At 41.5% G+C, this 19029-nt stretch overlaps 1 protein-coding gene across 14 annotated transcripts in view; it reads right to left on the bottom strand.

The window, feature by feature from the left end:
• Positions 1–11303, bottom strand: part of DTNB (dystrobrevin beta) — a 275346-nt gene extending 264043 nt beyond the window's left edge. For all 14 annotated transcript variants that reach the window (XM_014593108.1, XM_014593114.2, XM_014593115.2 and 11 more), the window contains exon 1: positions 11236–11303. In XM_014593108.1, the coding sequence (XP_014448594.1) occupies positions 11236–11302 (67 nt within the window). In that variant the 5' untranslated portion in view covers position 11303. The remainder of the gene's footprint in view (positions 1–11235) is intronic.
• Between the last annotated feature and the right edge of the window lie 7726 nt (positions 11304–19029).

Here is a 19029-nt window from a genome sequence, read left to right as displayed (position 1 = left end):
AGAGTTTTTTTAGTCTCACTTCAATAACCTTTACATTTATGTCATGGTTAAAATTATTTCCTCCATTACTTGGTTCCCAGAAAATTGCTAGCCTGTACATAGTCCTATTTCCCTTTTGTTAAACATAGAGGTCCCACTGAAATACAGTTCATGTGCCATACAATTCACCCATTCAAATGTAGAATTTGATGATCTTTACTATATACAGTTATGCAACAATCACCACAAACTATTTACATTTTTATCGTTCTCAAAAAAGATCTCTTCTGTTTAGCAGTCACTTTGCCCAGTTTTAACTGAGCTTTTTATTACTGAGTTTTAAGAGATTTTTATATAGTCTAGATACAGATTACTTATGAGATATATGGTTAGCAAATATTTTCTCCCATTCTGTGGGTAGTCATTTTACCGTCCTGGGGAAATGAAACACAAAAGTTTGTCATTTTAATGACGTACAATTTATTCTTTTGTCATTTGTGCTTTTGGTGTCATAGCCAGGAAGGATTTGCCTAATTCAATATCAATAAGATTTATATCTATGTTTTCTTCTAAGGATTTTATAGTTCTAACTCTTATGTTTATGATCCATATTAAGGTCATTTATTACATGGGATAAATAAGGGGTCCAAAGTCTTTTTTTTTTTTTTTTGGAGAGGTTTTTGCTATAGGGCGTGTACACTTGCCAGAAAGACAGAGAGAGACAGAGAGACAGAAAGCGAGAAATCACCCCCCCAGGGGGGATGGCCATGCCGCAATCCCTTCTCCATTCTCCTCTCGGAATCTTGGGCATGCACACACACGTGCCCAGCATGAGTTTAAACCACTGGGTCCGGGACTCAAACCACAGTTGACCATGGTCGACTACATGGGAGTTCGGTGACACAGCCATTACTCTAACTGCTGTTCCCTCAAAGTCATTTTGTTTTACATTGTGGCTATTTATTTGTCTAGCACCACTTGTTCAAAATACTGTTGCTTCCTCATTGAATGGTCTTGGTAGCCTTGTCAAAAATCAGCTGACCATATATAATATATGGGTTTAATTCTAGACTTTCAATTTTTATCTCAAGGATTCCATGTCTATCCTTATGGCAGTAACACACAACCTAGATTATTGTAACTCCTTTCTTTTATTTTTTTTTTTAATTACCAGAAGGCATGAGTATTTACTAGAGAGAAACAGAGACAGGAAGAGGAAGAAAAAGGAAGAGAGAGAAGGAGAAAACAACCCTCATAGGGAATGATCATGCCGCAATCCCTTCTCCTACATTTCTCTATCTTGTTAGGATCTGGGACATGCACACACATGTGCCTGGCATAGTTTTCAAGCCACTGGGGTAGAGACTAGAACCGCATTGGCCATGTGGGATCCAGCTCCCTTAACCACTAGGCTATGGGAACAGCCACACAGTAAGTGCTGAAATTGGAAAGTGTGGGTCTTCCACCTGTGTTCTTCTCTTTTAGGATTGTTTTGACTAATATAGATCCTTTGAGTTTCCATTTGAATTTTAGGATCAGCTCAACCATTTCTCCAAAGAAACCAGTTGGAATTGTATGAGGACTGCACTGAATCTATAAATCAGTTTAGGGACTATCACCATCTTAACAATATTAACTCTTCCAATTCATAACACAGGATGTCTTTCCACTTATTTGGATCTTCCTTAATTTTTTCAAAATCATTTTATAGCTTTTAAAGTACAAATTTTACACGTCTTTTGTTACATTTATTTAGCCCTATTAGATTCTTTTTTTTTTTTGGAGAGGTTTTTTTGCTATAGGGCACGTGCACTCACCAGAAAGACAGAGAGAGACAGAGAGACAGAAAGTGAGAAATCACCGCCTGGGAGGATGGCCACGCCGCAATCCCTTCTCCTCCATTCTCCTCTCGGGATCTTGGGCATGCACACACACGCATCCAGCATGAGTATAAGCCACCGGGTCCGGGACTCGAACCACGGTCGGCTATATGGGAGTTCAGCAACATAGCCATTACACTAACTGCTGGTCCCACAGTCCTATTAGATTCTTAATCTTACTATCTAAAGCTAAATATTTTAAGTTGGAACCATTAAAGATTAGTCATTCTGGTCTGGTTCTGTAGCATGGTGGTAATGTGCTGCTCAAGAGAAGCCTGACCCCACGTAGCTTCCCCAGTTCAAATCTCAAGCCTGGTCAGCCTGAAACATGCCAGGCATGCATGTGAGCACCCAAGATCCGACAGACTAAATGAATGGAGGGAGGGGATGTGGTGCGACCAGACCCTATGAATGGTGCTCCTCTCTCTCTCTTCTTCTCTCTCAGCCTCTCTGTCTCTCATATGCACGAACATGCACCCTATCATAAACAAAGAAAAAATAAGGATTAATTACTCAAAAAAAACAAACTATTGGCTTAAAGAAAGTATGCTGACAAAGGTTTGAGGGCACTTACTAAATAATCTATCATTAAATCATCACAGGTAATTTTAATGTCTAGAGATTTACTTTCATAAAGTTGTTTTATGGGAAATACTCAGAAAACTAATGTGAACAGCTAGGAAAGGAAAGTTCCATGCCCACTGACAAACAGAAAGGTTACTAAACTGACTGATCAGACTGCAGGGCAAGTCCAAGGTCATGTGTACGACTGGAGAGATAATTACAGGAAAAGGTCAGTGCGTCTGGTACCACTCACTCTTTACTCTTCCTCCAATGCCGTTAGAGTCACATCTGGATAATGCAAAAGATGAAACAGAAAAAATATTACGCAGTCCAAAGACAGCTATTGGAAAAATCATGATGTATTTTTCTGTTTTTCTATGCAAAAATGCATCATGAATTTCCAGACGACCTAATAGTTTTGGAAAATGAGAAACTCCACATGCCCCAGCCCAGTTTGCCGAGGACCGCTGCTACACCAACGCATCAGGTACTAGTCAAGAACCAAGTATCCTTCTGCTCTCCTCTGCCACTACTCATGAAAATACATCACTCTAAAACCCAATAGGGAAGAGGTACAGATACCAACGCAATGACACACTATTCAGAAATTCTAGGGATTCCTAACCATAATATAATTTCAAAAAATCTAACGGCAGTACAAATTCCAAAATAACTTCTACAAGTTAAGATATAACCAATACAGGGGCCAGTAGGTGGCATGGTGGTTAAGGAGACTGGATTCCACATGGCTGACTGCACAGTTTGAGTCCTGAACCTGGCAGCTTGAAAAACACAACCAGCACATGTGCATGCATGGCCAAAATTTAGTAAAAAGGGTGAAATAGAAAGAAGGGGTTACAGTGTGACCATTTCCAATGAAAGATGTTTTCTCTCTTTCCTTCTCTCTCTCTCTCTCTCCAGTGAGTGCATGTGCCCTCTGGCAAATTAAATGTGTGTGTGTGTGTGTGTGTGTGTGTGTGTGTGTGTGTGTGTGTGTAATTTTAATACTGTCAGACAGGGCTAGTTCCATGGTCTGATGGTTAAGGGAGCCGGATCCCACGTGACAATAGCAAGATTCAAATCCCAGCCCCAGGGACCAGTGGATGGCATGGTAGTTAAGGTGCTAGACACTCCCATATAGTCAACCATGGTTCGAGTCCCAGACCTGGTGGCTTGCTTTCTCACTTTCTTCTTCTCTCTCTCTCTCTCTCTGTTTGGTCAAGTTGAAAAAATAAATTAATGAATAAAGTTAAATAAATGATTCTTAAAAAAAAAAAATATCAGCCCCAGTGACATGTCTTAGCATGTGTATGTGTGCATACCCAAGATTTCAACAGGATGGAAAAATTGAGAAAAGTCTGCAATCTGACCATGTCCCATGATAGGGCAGGGGGAGAGAAGAAGCAATGGGGAGGGGTTCTTTCTCCCCTTCTTTTTGGCAAGTACACACACCCTTTGGCAAATAAAAAATACTGCCAGATAATATGCTTTAAGTGTTTCAAGAAATGGTCCAATAAGCACTAACTAAATACACAGGCAAAACTCTAGCCCCAGTGGAAGCTCTTGGGCATCTGGGGGCATGTGGGAACACAAGTACCCAAAGGGTACGGGAGAAAGATGGAAAAAGGGTAAGAAGGGAGCAGTCCTTCCTTTTACATTATAGCTCCTCACTCATCGGAATGGATAGAAACGCTATATAGTTCAACCAAATCCCGAGGAAAGCAAAGAGACAAATGGAAAGATTATAGTGTATCTGCTCCTATCTAAAGCTTAAACTTCTATGAGAAATGTCACTCCAGCAACAAAGGAAAACCTTGAGAACAGCACTGAACTGTTTGTTAAAGCTACTCCTTACAAAACTCCACAACTACTTTTCAACATTTATTATTTGTGATATCAGCCTGAAGCTGAATCCCACTGACAGCTTCTGATATTTCGTGAAGCCATACTTCCTCTACGGAGGACACAGTTCTAGTCTGTTAAAACTTTGAAGACAAATGCAATCTCAGACAAGATTTTGTGCACCGCAAATGCCTCCTTTGATTTCAGAGCAGAGAAACAGTTCTAAGGGAATGACAAATGTGGAAGCCAGATCAACTGCAGTCTTTTCTTAAGGAGATACAAATAATAAAAAATAGACAAGTAGCAGTCAACCTGGCATGCACATGTGTGCGGGAACAGGCGAAGGCACAAGGACAGAAAGCTGAATCCGCTAACTGCACTCACCGTGGAAGACAATGATGCAATGCTAAGGGCTAACTGACAGCACCTGCTTAAAAGCAATGCCTGGACACTAAGTTACATACAGAACTCCAGACCCCTCCCCAGATCTACATGCAAAGTCAAAATCAAGCAAAAAGCTGGAATCTTGGGGCCAGCAGATGGTGTGGCAGTTACACTGTTGGACTTCCACATACCAACTGCCATCGGAGTCCCAGACCTGGTGGCTGGAAATTCACACTGGGCATGTGTGTGCATATGCCCAAGATCCCAGGAGGAGAATGGGGAGGAAGGGCTTGCAGCGTGGCCATGGGATGGGGGAAGGGGGGCGGGACGTGATTTCTCACTTCCCCTCTCACTGACTCACTCTCTACTCCACCAATAGTGAGCACATACTCTCTAATGCAAAAACCTCTACAAAAAAAGAAAGGTACACATACATAAGACTAAAGCTTTAAATTACTGACAAGCCTCAGCCTTGGTGGCACAGTCAATTAGCATACTGGACACCATGCTGGGAGCCACACGGCCAACCACGGGTTCAGATCCTGGCTTAGTCAACCTGAAAGCATGCATGTGCCCGAGATCTTGAGGAGCTGGAGGGCTGGAGAGAGGGGGTCAGGCCATGACAAGACCCTGTCAAGGGCACCCCTCTCTCATATATTCACACACACTGTCATGAAGAAAAATAAAACAAAAACAGTAACAGAATTATGAACGAATTTAAAAATCCACAATCAAAGCAGAGATTTCTAACATCTTTTAGTAATTAAGATCAAGCAATTGAATCAGTAAGAACAAAAAAAAAAACGTAATAAAATATGCAACCGAGCTTAATCTAAGTAATACAGAAATCATAAACATTGTTTTCAAATACTCTTGGAATAATTTTTAAAAACATAAGACATAAAAATATTAACAAATTCAAAGATTCTAAATCATTACTCATTCCCTAACCTATAACCTAATTGAGCTAAAAGGTTTTTGTTTGGTTGGTTGGTTTTGGTTTTCGGGGTTTTTTTTTTTTTAGGTTTTTGTCATAGAGTGTGTGTCCTCATTGGAGACAGACAAGGAGAGACAGTGAGAAGGAAAGTGAGAAATCACCTCCTGGGGGAATGGCCACACCACAGTCCTGATTCTGAGCGTGCATGTACATGTGCCCAAAGTGATTTTTTTCTTTCAGAGCGGTTTTTGCTATAGGGCACATGCACTCACCAGAAAGACAAAGAGAGAGACAGAGATACAGAAAGCGAGAAATCACACCCCGGGGGGGGATGCCCACGCTGCAATTCCTTCTCCATTCTCCTCATGGGATCTTGGGCACGCACGCACACATGCCTGGCCTGAGTTTAAGCCACCGGGTCCAAGACTCAAACCGCGATTGACTACATGAGAGTCCACCGACATAGCCATTATGCCAAAGTGATTTTCAAGTCCCCAGGTCTGAGACTTAAACCACAGTCAGCCTTGTGGCAGTCCAGTCCCTCAACCACCATGCCACCTGGTGGGCCCTAAAAGATTTTGTTTTATTTTGTTAACTGAAACATTTTTATGCAAATTTAAAATCTTCTAAATAATTTATAATGGAATACACAAAGAATTGTAATGAAAATAGAATATATCAGACACTTGGGATGTAAAAAAAAATTTTTTTTAGTGCAGTAAAGTTTAATCCTAAACGTAAGAAAGGAAAAAAGTCAGGGCTATCAGGTGGCATCTTGGTTAAAGGCGCTGGACTCCCACATGGCCAACCACAGTTTGAGTCCTAGACCTGGTAGCTTGCTTTCTCACTTTCCCTCTCTTTCTCTCTCACATTCTATCCCTATCTGGTCAAATTAAAAATAAATAAATAAAGTTAAATAAAATAATTAAATAATTGTTTTTTTAAAAAGGAAGGAAAAAAGTCTGGAATAAATTACCTTAGTAACCCAACATAAGAGATTAGAAAAAGAACAACGAAATTTACCAAAACAGAAAGAAGACAGTAACTATACAGCACCAAAAAAATGGGAAAGAAAACAAAGATACACAGAGAACAAACAGAGCCAAAAGTCAGTCCCTTGAACAGACTAACAAAACTGGCAAACATTAGAAGAGATAGAACAAAATAGAAATCTCTGATCATGGAAGCTTGACATCAAGTACCTTCTAGAATCAATTGGAGAGCTTTTACTTAGCACCAGAATTGAGGACTACTGTTCTAACTTGTCACCTTTCATTTTTCTCAAATTTTCTTCATAATTTTTTATCACATAAGAATCATAAACTACCATAGTATTTCTGTGTTATTTATTCCATTCCTCCTTCAACATTTACTGAGTTGCTAGAGGTACCATAATAAACAGATGCAATCTTTATTTTCATGGTGCTTAGAGTCTAAAAAAGAAAATATTAAGCAAAGAAAGAATAAACTAATTTTATCACTATTCATAATGCAAAATTAAAAGAGAGTGTCTAGAAACAAAGGCTTAAGGGGATCAGCTGTGGCATGATAGTTAAGGCACTGGACACTCCTACATGGCTGACCATGGTTCAAGTTCTAGATCTGGCGGCTTGTTTTCCCTCTTTCTCTCTCTCTCTGGTTAAATTAAAGATAAATTCATCTATAAATGAAATTAAATAAATAATTCTTTAAAAAAAAAGGCTTAGGATAGTACAGAAGATAGAAACTATAAAATATCTAAGTTATTATGACCATTTTCTGCAACAGCAGAGCTGAGTAGCTGTGACAGAGAACTCCTCATAGAGTCCTAAGTTATTTACTCTCTGGCCCTTTAAGGAAAAGATTGCTGCCTTGAACACTCTGCTAACAGAATAAAAGAGAAACACATTTATCTCAAGGGAAGCAGAAAACATCTGATAAAACTCAATGCTTATTCATGATTTAAGAAAATAATGAAAATGACTCCTAGCAAATTGGAATAGAGAAATTCCTTAACCTGATAAAGAATACGAAATCACTGCAGCAAACATTATTCTTTTCTTTTCAATTTGCTAGAAGGCACATGCATTAAACAGGGAGAGAGAAAAAAAAATTGAGAAAGCACTACCCAGGGGATGGCCACACTGCAATCCCTTCTCATTCATCCTCCTCTTGGGATTTTGGCCATGCATGCACACACACCCAGTCTGTTTTTCAAGCTGCTGCACCTGGGACTCAAATCATGCAGTCGGCCACAGTCACATGAGATACAACTGCCTTAAACACCACACCACAGACTGACCCAGAAAACAGTGAAATATTAAAAACATTCCCAATGAAGTCAAAACCAAGACAAGGACTTCTGCCATCCACTCTACTCTTTAGTTCGGAAATGTAACAATGACAAAAATTATTTATAATGAGCACAGCTAATCATATTAAGTATTTACTGTGCCAAGTACTTTACTCACATTATAACAATAATTATTTTTATTTTTAAGAGAGATTTTTTGCTAAAAGGCATACACACTCGCCAGAGAGACAAAGAGAAAGTGAGAAATCATCCTCCACAGGGATGGCCATGCCATAATCCTTTATCCTCCATTGTCCTCTCGAGATTTGGGAGCATGCACGCACACACAGCCAGAAGGAGTTTCAAGCCAGTGAGTGCGGGACTCAAACTGTAGTCAGCCATGTGTAAGTCCAGCGCCCCAAGTACTACACCATCTCCTGACGCCCCTGAATAATTCTATGAAGTCACTACTATTTAAGGATAAGGAAACTGAGGCACAGAGATTAAGTAACTAGCCTAAGGTTATCCAGCCACTAAGTAAGAGATCCAAGATCCAAACCTGGCAGTCTACCTGCAGAGCCTAGACTCAGGGTCTGAGGAACAGATTCAAACCTCGTAGGGTAAAACTCAGTTACACTTTGTGATGTTTTTGGAGACAGGAGGTGAGGTGGAAGGAAGTGACACCAAGGTGGCTGGGTGGGAAGATTAGCAAGGAGAGCCTCAGAACTGCAAAGGTCCTTCAGATCACCCAGTCTGGCTTCCTATCTGACGTGAACCTTTCTTCTCTGCCCTCTCTAACACTTTCCCAGGCTGCGTGATGGAACAACACAGATCTGAGCGGAGTCAAACTCTACCCACGTCGCTAAGCCTCTAAAGACCTAAAACGCGTCCACAGCTGAAAGGCTCCTGAGACTGTATTCATGCCCTTCCCACTGTGATATGCAGCATTCCGGAATTCTTCAAGTGCACAGGGGCTATCCCGGGTCAGGCTCCTGCCTCCTGTCTCCTGCTTTAACCCAGCAGAACCTACTTCCTAAGACTTGTATATTGAGGGTCTCTGCGAGATTTAATCTGAAATGCTTTCAAAGTATCACAATCACTAATCCAGACCAAGAACTCCAGATCATAGCAAAGGAATCTGAGTTCCAGCCAATGTGTGTTGGTCGAGGTCACCTGGCCAAGGTCACAAAGATGAGCATGGCCCTGTGCCACTTCATGGCAGGGATACATTCTGAGAAATGTGCTGGGCAGTTTCCTCACTGACCCTCAGAGTACACTTACACAAGCCTAGATGGCACAGCCTCCTACACACCTAGGCCGCATGGGATAATCTTTTTAAAAAAATTATTTACTTAATTTCATTTAGCGTTATTATTTTTTTAAAGAATGATTTTATTTAACTTTATTTATTTATTTTAATTTGACCAGGAAAGGACAGAGTGAGTGAGAGAGGAAAGGGAGAGAGAAAGCAAGCCACCAGGTTCAGGACTTGAACTGCAGTCAGCCATGTGGGAGTCCAGCACCCTTAACTACCACGCCACTTGCTGGCCCCAGTGTTATTATTTTTTAGTTTGACCAGAGAGAGACAAAGAGACAGCAGGAAAGGGGGAAAGCAAGCCACCAGGTCTGAGACTAGAACTGTGGTCAGCCATGTGGGAGTCCAGCACCTTAACCAACATGCCACCTAATCTTAGGGGACCACCACAGTAAATGCCAGTTGTTGACATAAAGTTGCTAAATGGCACAGGCCTGGTGACAGAGCAAACAATCCTTCAAATACTGAAACTACTTACTCCTCTTGTCCATTTATTTTTCTTTGTTCATGTATATAAGAATATAATTTGGGGGCTAGCAGGTGTTATGGTGGCTAAGCACTGGAATCCCACATGGCTGAATGCAGTTCAAATTCCAGATCTGGTGGCTTTCTCTCTCTCTGTGTTTCTGGAGAGCACACGTACCCTGTAGCAAATTTAAACATAATAATAAGGATAAATAAAATTAAGTAAAGAATTCTTAAAAAAAAAAACTTGAAAAATACACCATGCACATGTATACGTGTGTGTGAGTGTGTGTGTGTGTGTGTGTGTATGTGTGTGTACCCAAAAATTTCAAGGAGAGAATGGAGGAGAAGGGATGTGGTATGGCCTCCCCACTAGGGGGTACTCTCTCACTTTCTCTCTCTCACGTTCCCTCTCTCTTTTTATCTCTCTTCAGTGAGTATATGCACCCTTTAACAAATTAAAAAACAATGTATATATATATAATTTCTGCAGGAGATTTTAAATTGTAAAGTAACACACCAAAGTACACATTCATTCTTTTTGTCATACTGTTCTTTTTCTGACAGTTCTAGGTGCTGTCCTTACACTTAGTCTTCTCGACCTTAGACCTGGTATCTAGTGGGGTGGAAGGTGGCACGGTGGCTAAAGGTGCTGGACTCCTACATGGCCAACCGCAGTTCAAGTCCTGGACCTGGTGACTTGGTTTCTCATTTTCTCTCTCTCTCTCTGTCTGATCAAACTGGAAAAAATAATAATAATAATAATAAAGTTAAATAAAATAATTCTTTAAGAAAACTGGTATCTAGTGGAAAGTAACTTATATGATTTCTCAATGATTTACCACCATTTGCTAGCTCATGGTAACAACAGAATTACAGCAAGAAGTCTGAATTGACTGGCATGACTTGAAATCACAGATATTCTAGGGAAACATCTGCCTTATTATTTATGCCCTCGCGTAGGAAAGCAATCCTGGGACCAGCAGATGGTGCAATGGTTATGTCGCTGGACTCCCACAAAGTCAACTGCAAGTCCCAGGTCCAACAGCTTAACTCAAAACGGGCACATGTGTATGCATGTCCAAAATCCGAATAGAGGAAAAGGGATTGCAATGTGGCCACCTCCCCAAGGAGGTGATTTTTTGCTTTCCATCTCTCTGTCTCTCTCTGTCTTTCCAACGAGTACACACACCCTATAGCAAAAATCTCTCAAAAAAGAAAGAAATCAATCCTAGGATCAGCAAGTGACATACTGGTTAAGATGCTGGACTCCCTCAGGGCCGACCACAGTTCAAGTCCCAGAAAATCACACTGGGTGCGAGTGCACATGTCTCCAGAATCCCAAGAGGAGAATGGAGGAGAAGGGATTGTGGCATGGCCATACCCCGGGGCGCAGTGAAAGCAATGCAAGTCAATTAAATTAAAATATATGCTCTGCCTTGCAGGTTCCCCCAGACTCCATGATTCTTTAACTTTTATTCCTCTCTTTCTGAATCTTATGACATAATACTTATAACTGATTAAAGCTGACTTGGTCAGAAGGAAGAAAACATCCCTGCCTTTATGAGTGAGGACTCCAGGAACACTCAAGACTCACGCATTTCGATGAACAGCTGCCTCTTCTCTGCCATGGTCTTCCGCTTGTTCCCACTTTCCTCAATCATCCTAAAGACAGAGAAGACACAATAACCCACTGTATAAATTGACAATCCAACTGAGTGCTAATCATTCTACTGTGAAGAGATAACAGGAAACCAAGTTGAATATTTTAAGACAGTACCAGTAAAAATAAAATGGAAACCTGAAACAGAAAAAGACAAACCATTGTTCTTTTGATAGCTTCTAAAATATTTAAAAATTCAATATGTAAATTGGCTTATACACTTTTCAGCTTCTAATGCTAAAAATATGAGGCTATTTCTTATCTCTAACTCTGATTTTTTTCTCTGCAGAGTCCTGGATTACTAGAGACATGATTTCTCATTCACTACAGTTTTACATAAATAAGCATATTTCTTTTTTTTTTTTAAGAGGTTTTTGCTGTAGGGCACGTGCACTTGCCAGACAGACGGAGAGAGACAGGGAGACAGAAAGTGAGAAATCATCCCCCAGGGGGAATGGCCACGCCACAATCCCTTCTCCTCCATTCTCCTCTCAGGATCTTGGGCACGCACGCACATGAGCCTGGCGTGAGTTTTAAGCCACCGGGTCCAGGACGCAAACCGCGGTCGACTACATGGGAGTCCAGCGACATAGCCATTACACCAGCTGCTGATCCCAAATAAGCATATTTCTACATATAACTTGGCAAAAAAAAATACAATGAAAGGCTATAATGAAGAACAGAATAGGGCATGCTCCGGGCACCACGATAACTCACTGCTCAAGAGAAACCAGAGGCCTGCAGGTAGCATGGTGGTTAAGCGCTAGATTTCCACGTGGCCAACTGTGGTTCAAGTTCCCAGACCTCGCAGCTTGAAAAATCACACTGGCAACATGTGCATGCATGCTCAAAATCCAAGGAGAATGGAAGAAAAGGGGCTGCAACAAGGCCATCTCCCTGGGAAATGATTCCTCACTTTCAAATCCCAGCCAACTCAGCCTGAAACACACTATGCACACATGTGCATGCCCAAGACTCAATGGGCTGGAGAACTGAAGAAGGGGATCACGGCGTGATCAGACCCTGTGGAAGGTGCTCATCTTTCTCTCTCAGCCACATCCACATGCATGCACTCGATCACGAATTAAAAAAAAAAAAGACATACAAATATAGCCTACACATTAAAGATATCAATAAAGCCTTCTTATTTATTTAAAGTTTTTGCTGTAGGGCACATGCACTTACCAGAGACAGAGAGAGAGAAAGAGGGAAAGTGAAAAATCACACCACCAGGGGGGATGGTCGTGTTGTAATCCCTCATTCTCCATTCTCCCCTCGGGATTTTGGGCACATATGTACATGTGCCGGGCATGATTTTCAAGCTGTCAGGACTGAGACTCGAGCTGTGGTTGGCCATATGGGAGTCCAACACCTTAACTACTACACCACCAACTGGTCCCACAATCTTCTATCTTTATATTAAATAATATTAAAAGGAGCTCCCTAAGGCACCTTTTCTACTACATGCTAACAGTAGTTCACAAGGACAGACTTAGGCCATGCCAGTCACTTTGTTAGGACCCTGTACATGCACAGAGGGCCGGCAGATGGCGAGGTGGTTAAGGGCGCTGGACTCCCACATGGCCGACCATGGTTCAAGTTTTGGACCTGGTGGCTTGCTTTCTCACTTTTCCTCTCTTTCTCTGTCTGATCAAACTGGAAAATAATAAGTCAAGTTAAATAAAATTATTCTTTTTTTTAAAAAAAAGAACCCTATACATGCATTATCTCATTTAATTCTCACAAAAACCCTATGGGCTATTATTATTATTATTATTTTACCCCCACTTTAGAGATTAGGACACGGATGCCTAGAAGAGAACACTAATTTGTACAAGGGCACACAACTGAGAAGTACTGGAGTGGAATCCCAACCCTTTCATTAAACGCTTTACATAATACTTGCTTGTTGATCCATATTTTTAAATCTCTATGCCTAAAAAACTAGAATGCAAATAGCCCATTACATAGACCTTTTTTTTTTTTTTAAGTTTATTAACTTGTTTCTTCCAATAGTGACAGAGAGAGACATGTAACACCCCAGGATCTTGAGACTCTTACCCTCTCCAGCCTCAACCAGCCCCAGGTCATGGGCAAGTTCATGCCTGGCATGCTCAGAGAGGTCTCCAGACTTGAACCAGCAACCTTTCCATATGAGACTGCCTCAGAATATCTCATTTTACCACTGTGCCACCACCTGACCTCGGCATGGACCTCACTGATAGAAAATTTGTGAAAATTTCAGCCAAAGTTTGCCTTACTCTATGAAGAAAGAAAATCTAGACACACTGCATAAGCAAAATAATTTCTCTAAGTAGACTGAACTGTTGTAAGTCATCCTCAAATATGATTAAATGTTTGTAGATTAAACTATGGTAAATCATTCTCAAGCATTCTGCAGTCACAATTTAAATGACTACATGAATTATACATCTATTAAAGCAAGTTGGGGGACCAGGTGATGCAGTGGGAAACATGAAGCTCTGAGAGGCGGACCCAGATGGGAGGGTCTCTGGTTCACATCTCGAGACCTTCCTGAGTACACTAGGCATGCATGTGCCCCTGACCAGGGGTTGGCTAAAGCTAGGGATGAATCGTGGTGTCAGGGCCCTGTTGGTGGAGGTGCTCTCTCACTATCTCTCGCTTGTGGAGGAAATATATAAACTTCATTAAAAACAAACAAGTTGCCTAGTTATGAAAAGTTAAGTTATAATGTATCCTACAGAAAATAAGAAATATGGGACCAATAAGTGGCATAGCAGTAAACGTGCTGGACTTCTGTGTATTTGACCCTGGTTCGAGTCCTGGACCTGGTGGCTTGAAACTCACACTGGGGATGTGTGCAGGCATCACACTGGGCATGTGTGCAGGCATGCCCAAAATCCCAAGAGGAGAATGGAGAAGAAGAGACTGTGGTGGGGCCATCCACCCCTGGAGGGTGATTTCTCACTTTTTGTCTCTGTCGCCTTCTGACTGCAGCAAGCACAAGTGCTCTAAAACAAAAAAATCTCCCTCAAATAAAAAAAGAAAGAAAAGAACACTTATATACGTCTTAACATTCCATAAGTGATACTTTGATCATTAAGACTGAACCTTTCTTAGATCATGGAAATGCTAGCAAATAGGTCTCAACATACAGAATGGTTACTTAATAATTTGTCCCTAAGGGAAAAAAAGTATACGCAGAAAGTAAACCATGCAATGAGAAAACAGGCAAATGACCTGGACAGGCACTTAACTGAAGGAGAGATACAGATGGCAACTACTGTATATAAAAGATGCTCAATAGTGTATGTCATTAGAGAACTGAACATTAAAACAAGGACATACCACTATACATCTATTAAAATGGCTAAACTCCAAAACACTGAAAATAGGAAGCGCCAGTGAGGACGTGGAACAAGAGAAAAACTCTCGTTTATTGTTGGTGGGAATGCAAAATGGTTTAGCCCCTTTGGAAGACAGTTTGGTCATTTCATACCTAATTAAATATCCTCCTACTATATGCTCAAACAACCACACTCCTCCATATTTTCCCGAAGGAGTTGAAACCTTATGCTACATAAAAATCTGCACTCAAAGGTTTACAGCATCTTTACTCATCGTCAATACTTGGAAGCACTGAAGATGTCTTTCAGCAGATAAATGGGTAAACTGGAGTATATCCAGACATTGGAATATTACTCAGTACTAAAAAGAAGTGAGTTATCAAGCCATAAAAAGACATGGTTGAATAAAAAATACCTATCAGTAAGTGAAAGAAGCTAATTTGAAAAGATTATGAAACTTTGTAGTTCCAACCGTATGACATTCTGGAAAAGGCAAAACTTTAGGGGTAATAAAAAGATCAGTAGCTGTCAGAAGCTGAAGGGAGAGAGGGATAAACATGCAGCATGCAGAGGAATTGCAGAGCAGTGAAACTACTGTCTGACATTACAATGGTGGATACATGCCATCATGCATTCGTCCAGACACACAGAATGCACAATACCAACAGGGAACCTTAATATAAACCATAGACTTCCATGATAATGATGCGTCAAAACAGGTTCATCGACTGTAATAAGTGTACCATCTGGTGACAGATGTCAATAACAGGGTAGAGGGGGAGGTTACGCAAGTATAAGGACAGAAGAACAAATTCTGGAGTTACTGAGTTTTTATCACGACGCTGTCATCTTTAAAGACGGATCAGTGATTTCTAACCACAACTGCTCCCCCCTCCCCTGGGGACATTTGACATCTGGAAATATTATGGGTTGTCACAAGTGGGAAGGTGCTACTGGTATATGGTAGACAGAAGCCAGGGACATTGCTAAACACCCTATAATGCATAGGACAGTCCCCCACAACAAAGAGCTATCTAGTACAAGGTCTCAATAGTATTGAAGTTGAGAAACTCTGAGAGAGACTATTCAATGGAATATTTTTTTAGAGAGAGATTTTTGCTATAGGGTGTGTGTGCTCATCAGAGAAACAGAGACAGAGAGCAAGAAATGACTCCCTGGGGGGGGGGGATGGCCATGCCACATCACTTTTCCTCCATTCTCCTCTTGGGATTTTGGGCATGCATGCACACGTGCCCCGTGTGCGTTTAAGCTGCCAGGTCAAGGACTTGAACCATGGTCAACTACATGAGAGTCCAGCAACGTAACCATTATGCCATCTATTGGTCCCTCAATGGAATTTTTTAATGCTAGAGGGCACATGCACTTGCCAGAGAGAAAGAGAGAGAAAACATTCCCCAGTGGGGCATGACCACTTTGCAGTCCTTTCCCCAACAGCATTTGGGACACTCAAGCACCTGTACTGAGCATGTTTTGCAAGTTGCTGGGGCCAAGATTCCAACAGTGGTCAGTCATGTGGGATCTAGCTCCACATGCACAGGGCTGAACTGCTGAGCCACAGGGTCAACCCTAATGGAATTTCACATAACAGTAATAGACTATTAAATTTAGCCTCAGGATCAACGTGGTATTTAACAGAAGGGGAAAAAAAATTGGTGTCCTGGATTCCAACTACAGATTTATTTAACTAGCCTTGAAATTCACCTTGTCACTCAATTTCTATATCTCAAGTTCACTATCTATCAAGGGGACGTGGCGGAGATACCCTTGGGAAACAAAGTAGAATAACAAAAAGAATGAGAGTTTGAGTCAATTAAGCTAAACTTCAAATACTAGCTCTATTACTTGGGCTTTAGAAAAGTTACTCAACCCTTCTGAGTCCCAGACTGATCGCAGGACTGTCGTGAGGATTCACGAAAATGCCTAGAACAAGGCCTAGCATATGGTAAGTGCACCGGAAGTCTCCGTGTTGACCAGCACACTAAATCAACGTTAAAGAACAATGTGTTACTCAACAGTACCAAGAGCGTGAACATAATTTGTTGATTTAGCAGGTGCAGCAGGCCCTGCCTTTATCCCATAACCCTCATGACTTTCAATGCCTAACTGACCAGTTTCCAATTGTCAACATCTGCTTTTCTTTGCCAGAGAATATTTTCCTGCCCCCTGAAGATTGATTTGGGACCTACAGGACAGTCCAGAAGTACCAGGGAATTAACATCCCTGGGAAAAGCCCTCCCACTGATGAAAGTGAACATATAAATCTCCCACCAGAGGGGCTAACTCTGAGACTATGTTTTCTAATGGCTTTCTGAATTCCCTGTTAGAATTAGACTTACTCACAGTGCTTGCAAGACAACTTTTTAAAAATGTATTTAATTGTATTTGTAAATTTGCTATAGGGCACATGTGCTCACCAGAGACAGACAGAGAGAAAGAGAGAAGAGAAGAGAGAGAGAGAAGGCAAGCCACCAGGTCCAGGGCTCAAACCACAGTCAGCCATGTGAGAGTCTAGCACCTTAACCACCACATCACCTGCGGGCCCCTCTATAAGAAAAATTTCATTAGCTACTTCCTCTTTCCTAGGATCACCTCAAATACTTGCATTAAATCCTTGTATCAACATTCGCCTCTAGACAGATTTGATCCTGTGACTAGATCCCCAAGATAAGATTCTATTAGCAGATCAGCCACCAGCCAGCTGAGGACCCCCACACTGGCGGGAAGTTGTCTGCTGCTGTTCCGCTGTAAGTAAGACCCCCAGAGCAGTGAACTAGGAAGGGAAACAAACAGAAGACAACTCGCTTATATAATATCTTTAGCATTTGAGAGATATAGGAATGTTTAAAGACAGTTAAATTGGTTGGGATTTTGTTAAATAGCATTGGTGCATGGAAGAAAATGGCAAGGCTCAAATCAGCCAAGTATCAACCCAGAGTCTGGCATGACAGAGCTCTATGGCAACACTTAAAGGAATCCTTGGCTCCTGGAACCCAAAAACAGATTGTGCTAAAACCAGGCCCAAGTTCTGATTGTGAAAGCAAGCAACTTATAAAAAAGAATTAAATCCACAGTATAGCCAAGATTCTCCTGAACCCTCTAAGTTGGTTTCCCTGTCTAAATATTATACAAAGGCCTAAGACACATACTTCAAAAGATGTTTATCTTCCCCCTAAATCAGGCCCTATCCCCCCTCTTAGCTTTAGGCTAATAACTAAGGTTAAGTCTTGGCATGATCAGAACAGGGACAGACAGCCCTGTCCTGGAGAGAAAGGGGTGATTCTCCAAAGCAGCTACCAGACTGGATGATAAGTATTGGCAAGAACTGGGAGAACATACCTGGGAATCGACTTTGAGAGGCCTGAACTGGGAGGCCAAGGATAAGGCTGGTAAGAGAACGCTGGTTGATAGTGAGCACTCTCCCGTGACTCAGAACTGAATGATCCAGAAAGGACACCTGAACCCAGTCCTAATGTGCTACTAGGAAGGCTCGTTTAAATCTGAAGCAAAAATTTTAAATAATAGTCTATAGAAAATGAATTGGAGGGACTTGTAGGTGACAAAATGGTTAAGGTGCTGGACTCCCACATGGTCAATGATTGTTCAAATCCCAAACCTGGTAACTTGAAACTCACACCGGGCACATGTGCGTACATGCCCAAAATCTTGAGAGGAGAATGAGAAAGAAGGAATTGTCACGTGGTCATTCCCCTAAAGAGGGTAATTTCTCGCTTTCTAGCTTTGTCTCTCCAGTGAGTGCATGCACATTATGGCAAAAATCTCTCAACAGACAAAAAAAAAAAAAAAGAAGAAGAAAATGAATCGGAGATGCTGGAACTGCACGGCAGGATATTAAGGAGTCAAAGGAATGCTCCCGTCGCCCATGCTTGTAAACCCTTTACCAACTCCATGAACATTGGACTGATCCCAGCTGCCTTTTTTTTTTAAACCTGAGGTCTTTTCCAACTCCTAGAGCCCATTCTGTTTCCTGCATGGCAGGCCTGAAATACTATAGATCTACCACCCCCTGGAAACAATCTTAACCCATGACTGGTGCAGATAGCAGATAAACACTCCAGCTACCTTGCTCCCCTAAGAATGATAAGCCATGCATTTTTCATTGGCTCCCCAGTGGGAACACGCTAGTGACCCACACTGGTAACCTGACTGATAACAAACCCTTCACTTGCTATCCCTATCTCACTTCCTACTTCCCCACTGGTATTTCCTAGGATAATCTCTAAAACAAAATAAAATGCACTCAAATCCTTGTCTAAGAGCCAGCTACTGAGGGGGTTATGACACCACGTCTTTTCATTTCAACCAAGCTTGCAATTCAGATCACAGAATATCCATAAATGTCTACTTACAGAGTGCACAC

This window comes from Tupaia chinensis, unplaced genomic scaffold (assembly GCF_000334495.1).
Source record: "Tupaia chinensis unplaced genomic scaffold, TupChi_1.0 Scaffold139757_1, whole genome shotgun sequence".
Lineage (NCBI taxonomy): Eukaryota > Metazoa > Chordata > Mammalia > Scandentia > Tupaiidae > Tupaia > Tupaia belangeri.
The sequence above is the reverse complement of the archived record's forward strand: the minus strand, read 5'-3'. Positions and strand labels throughout refer to the sequence as shown.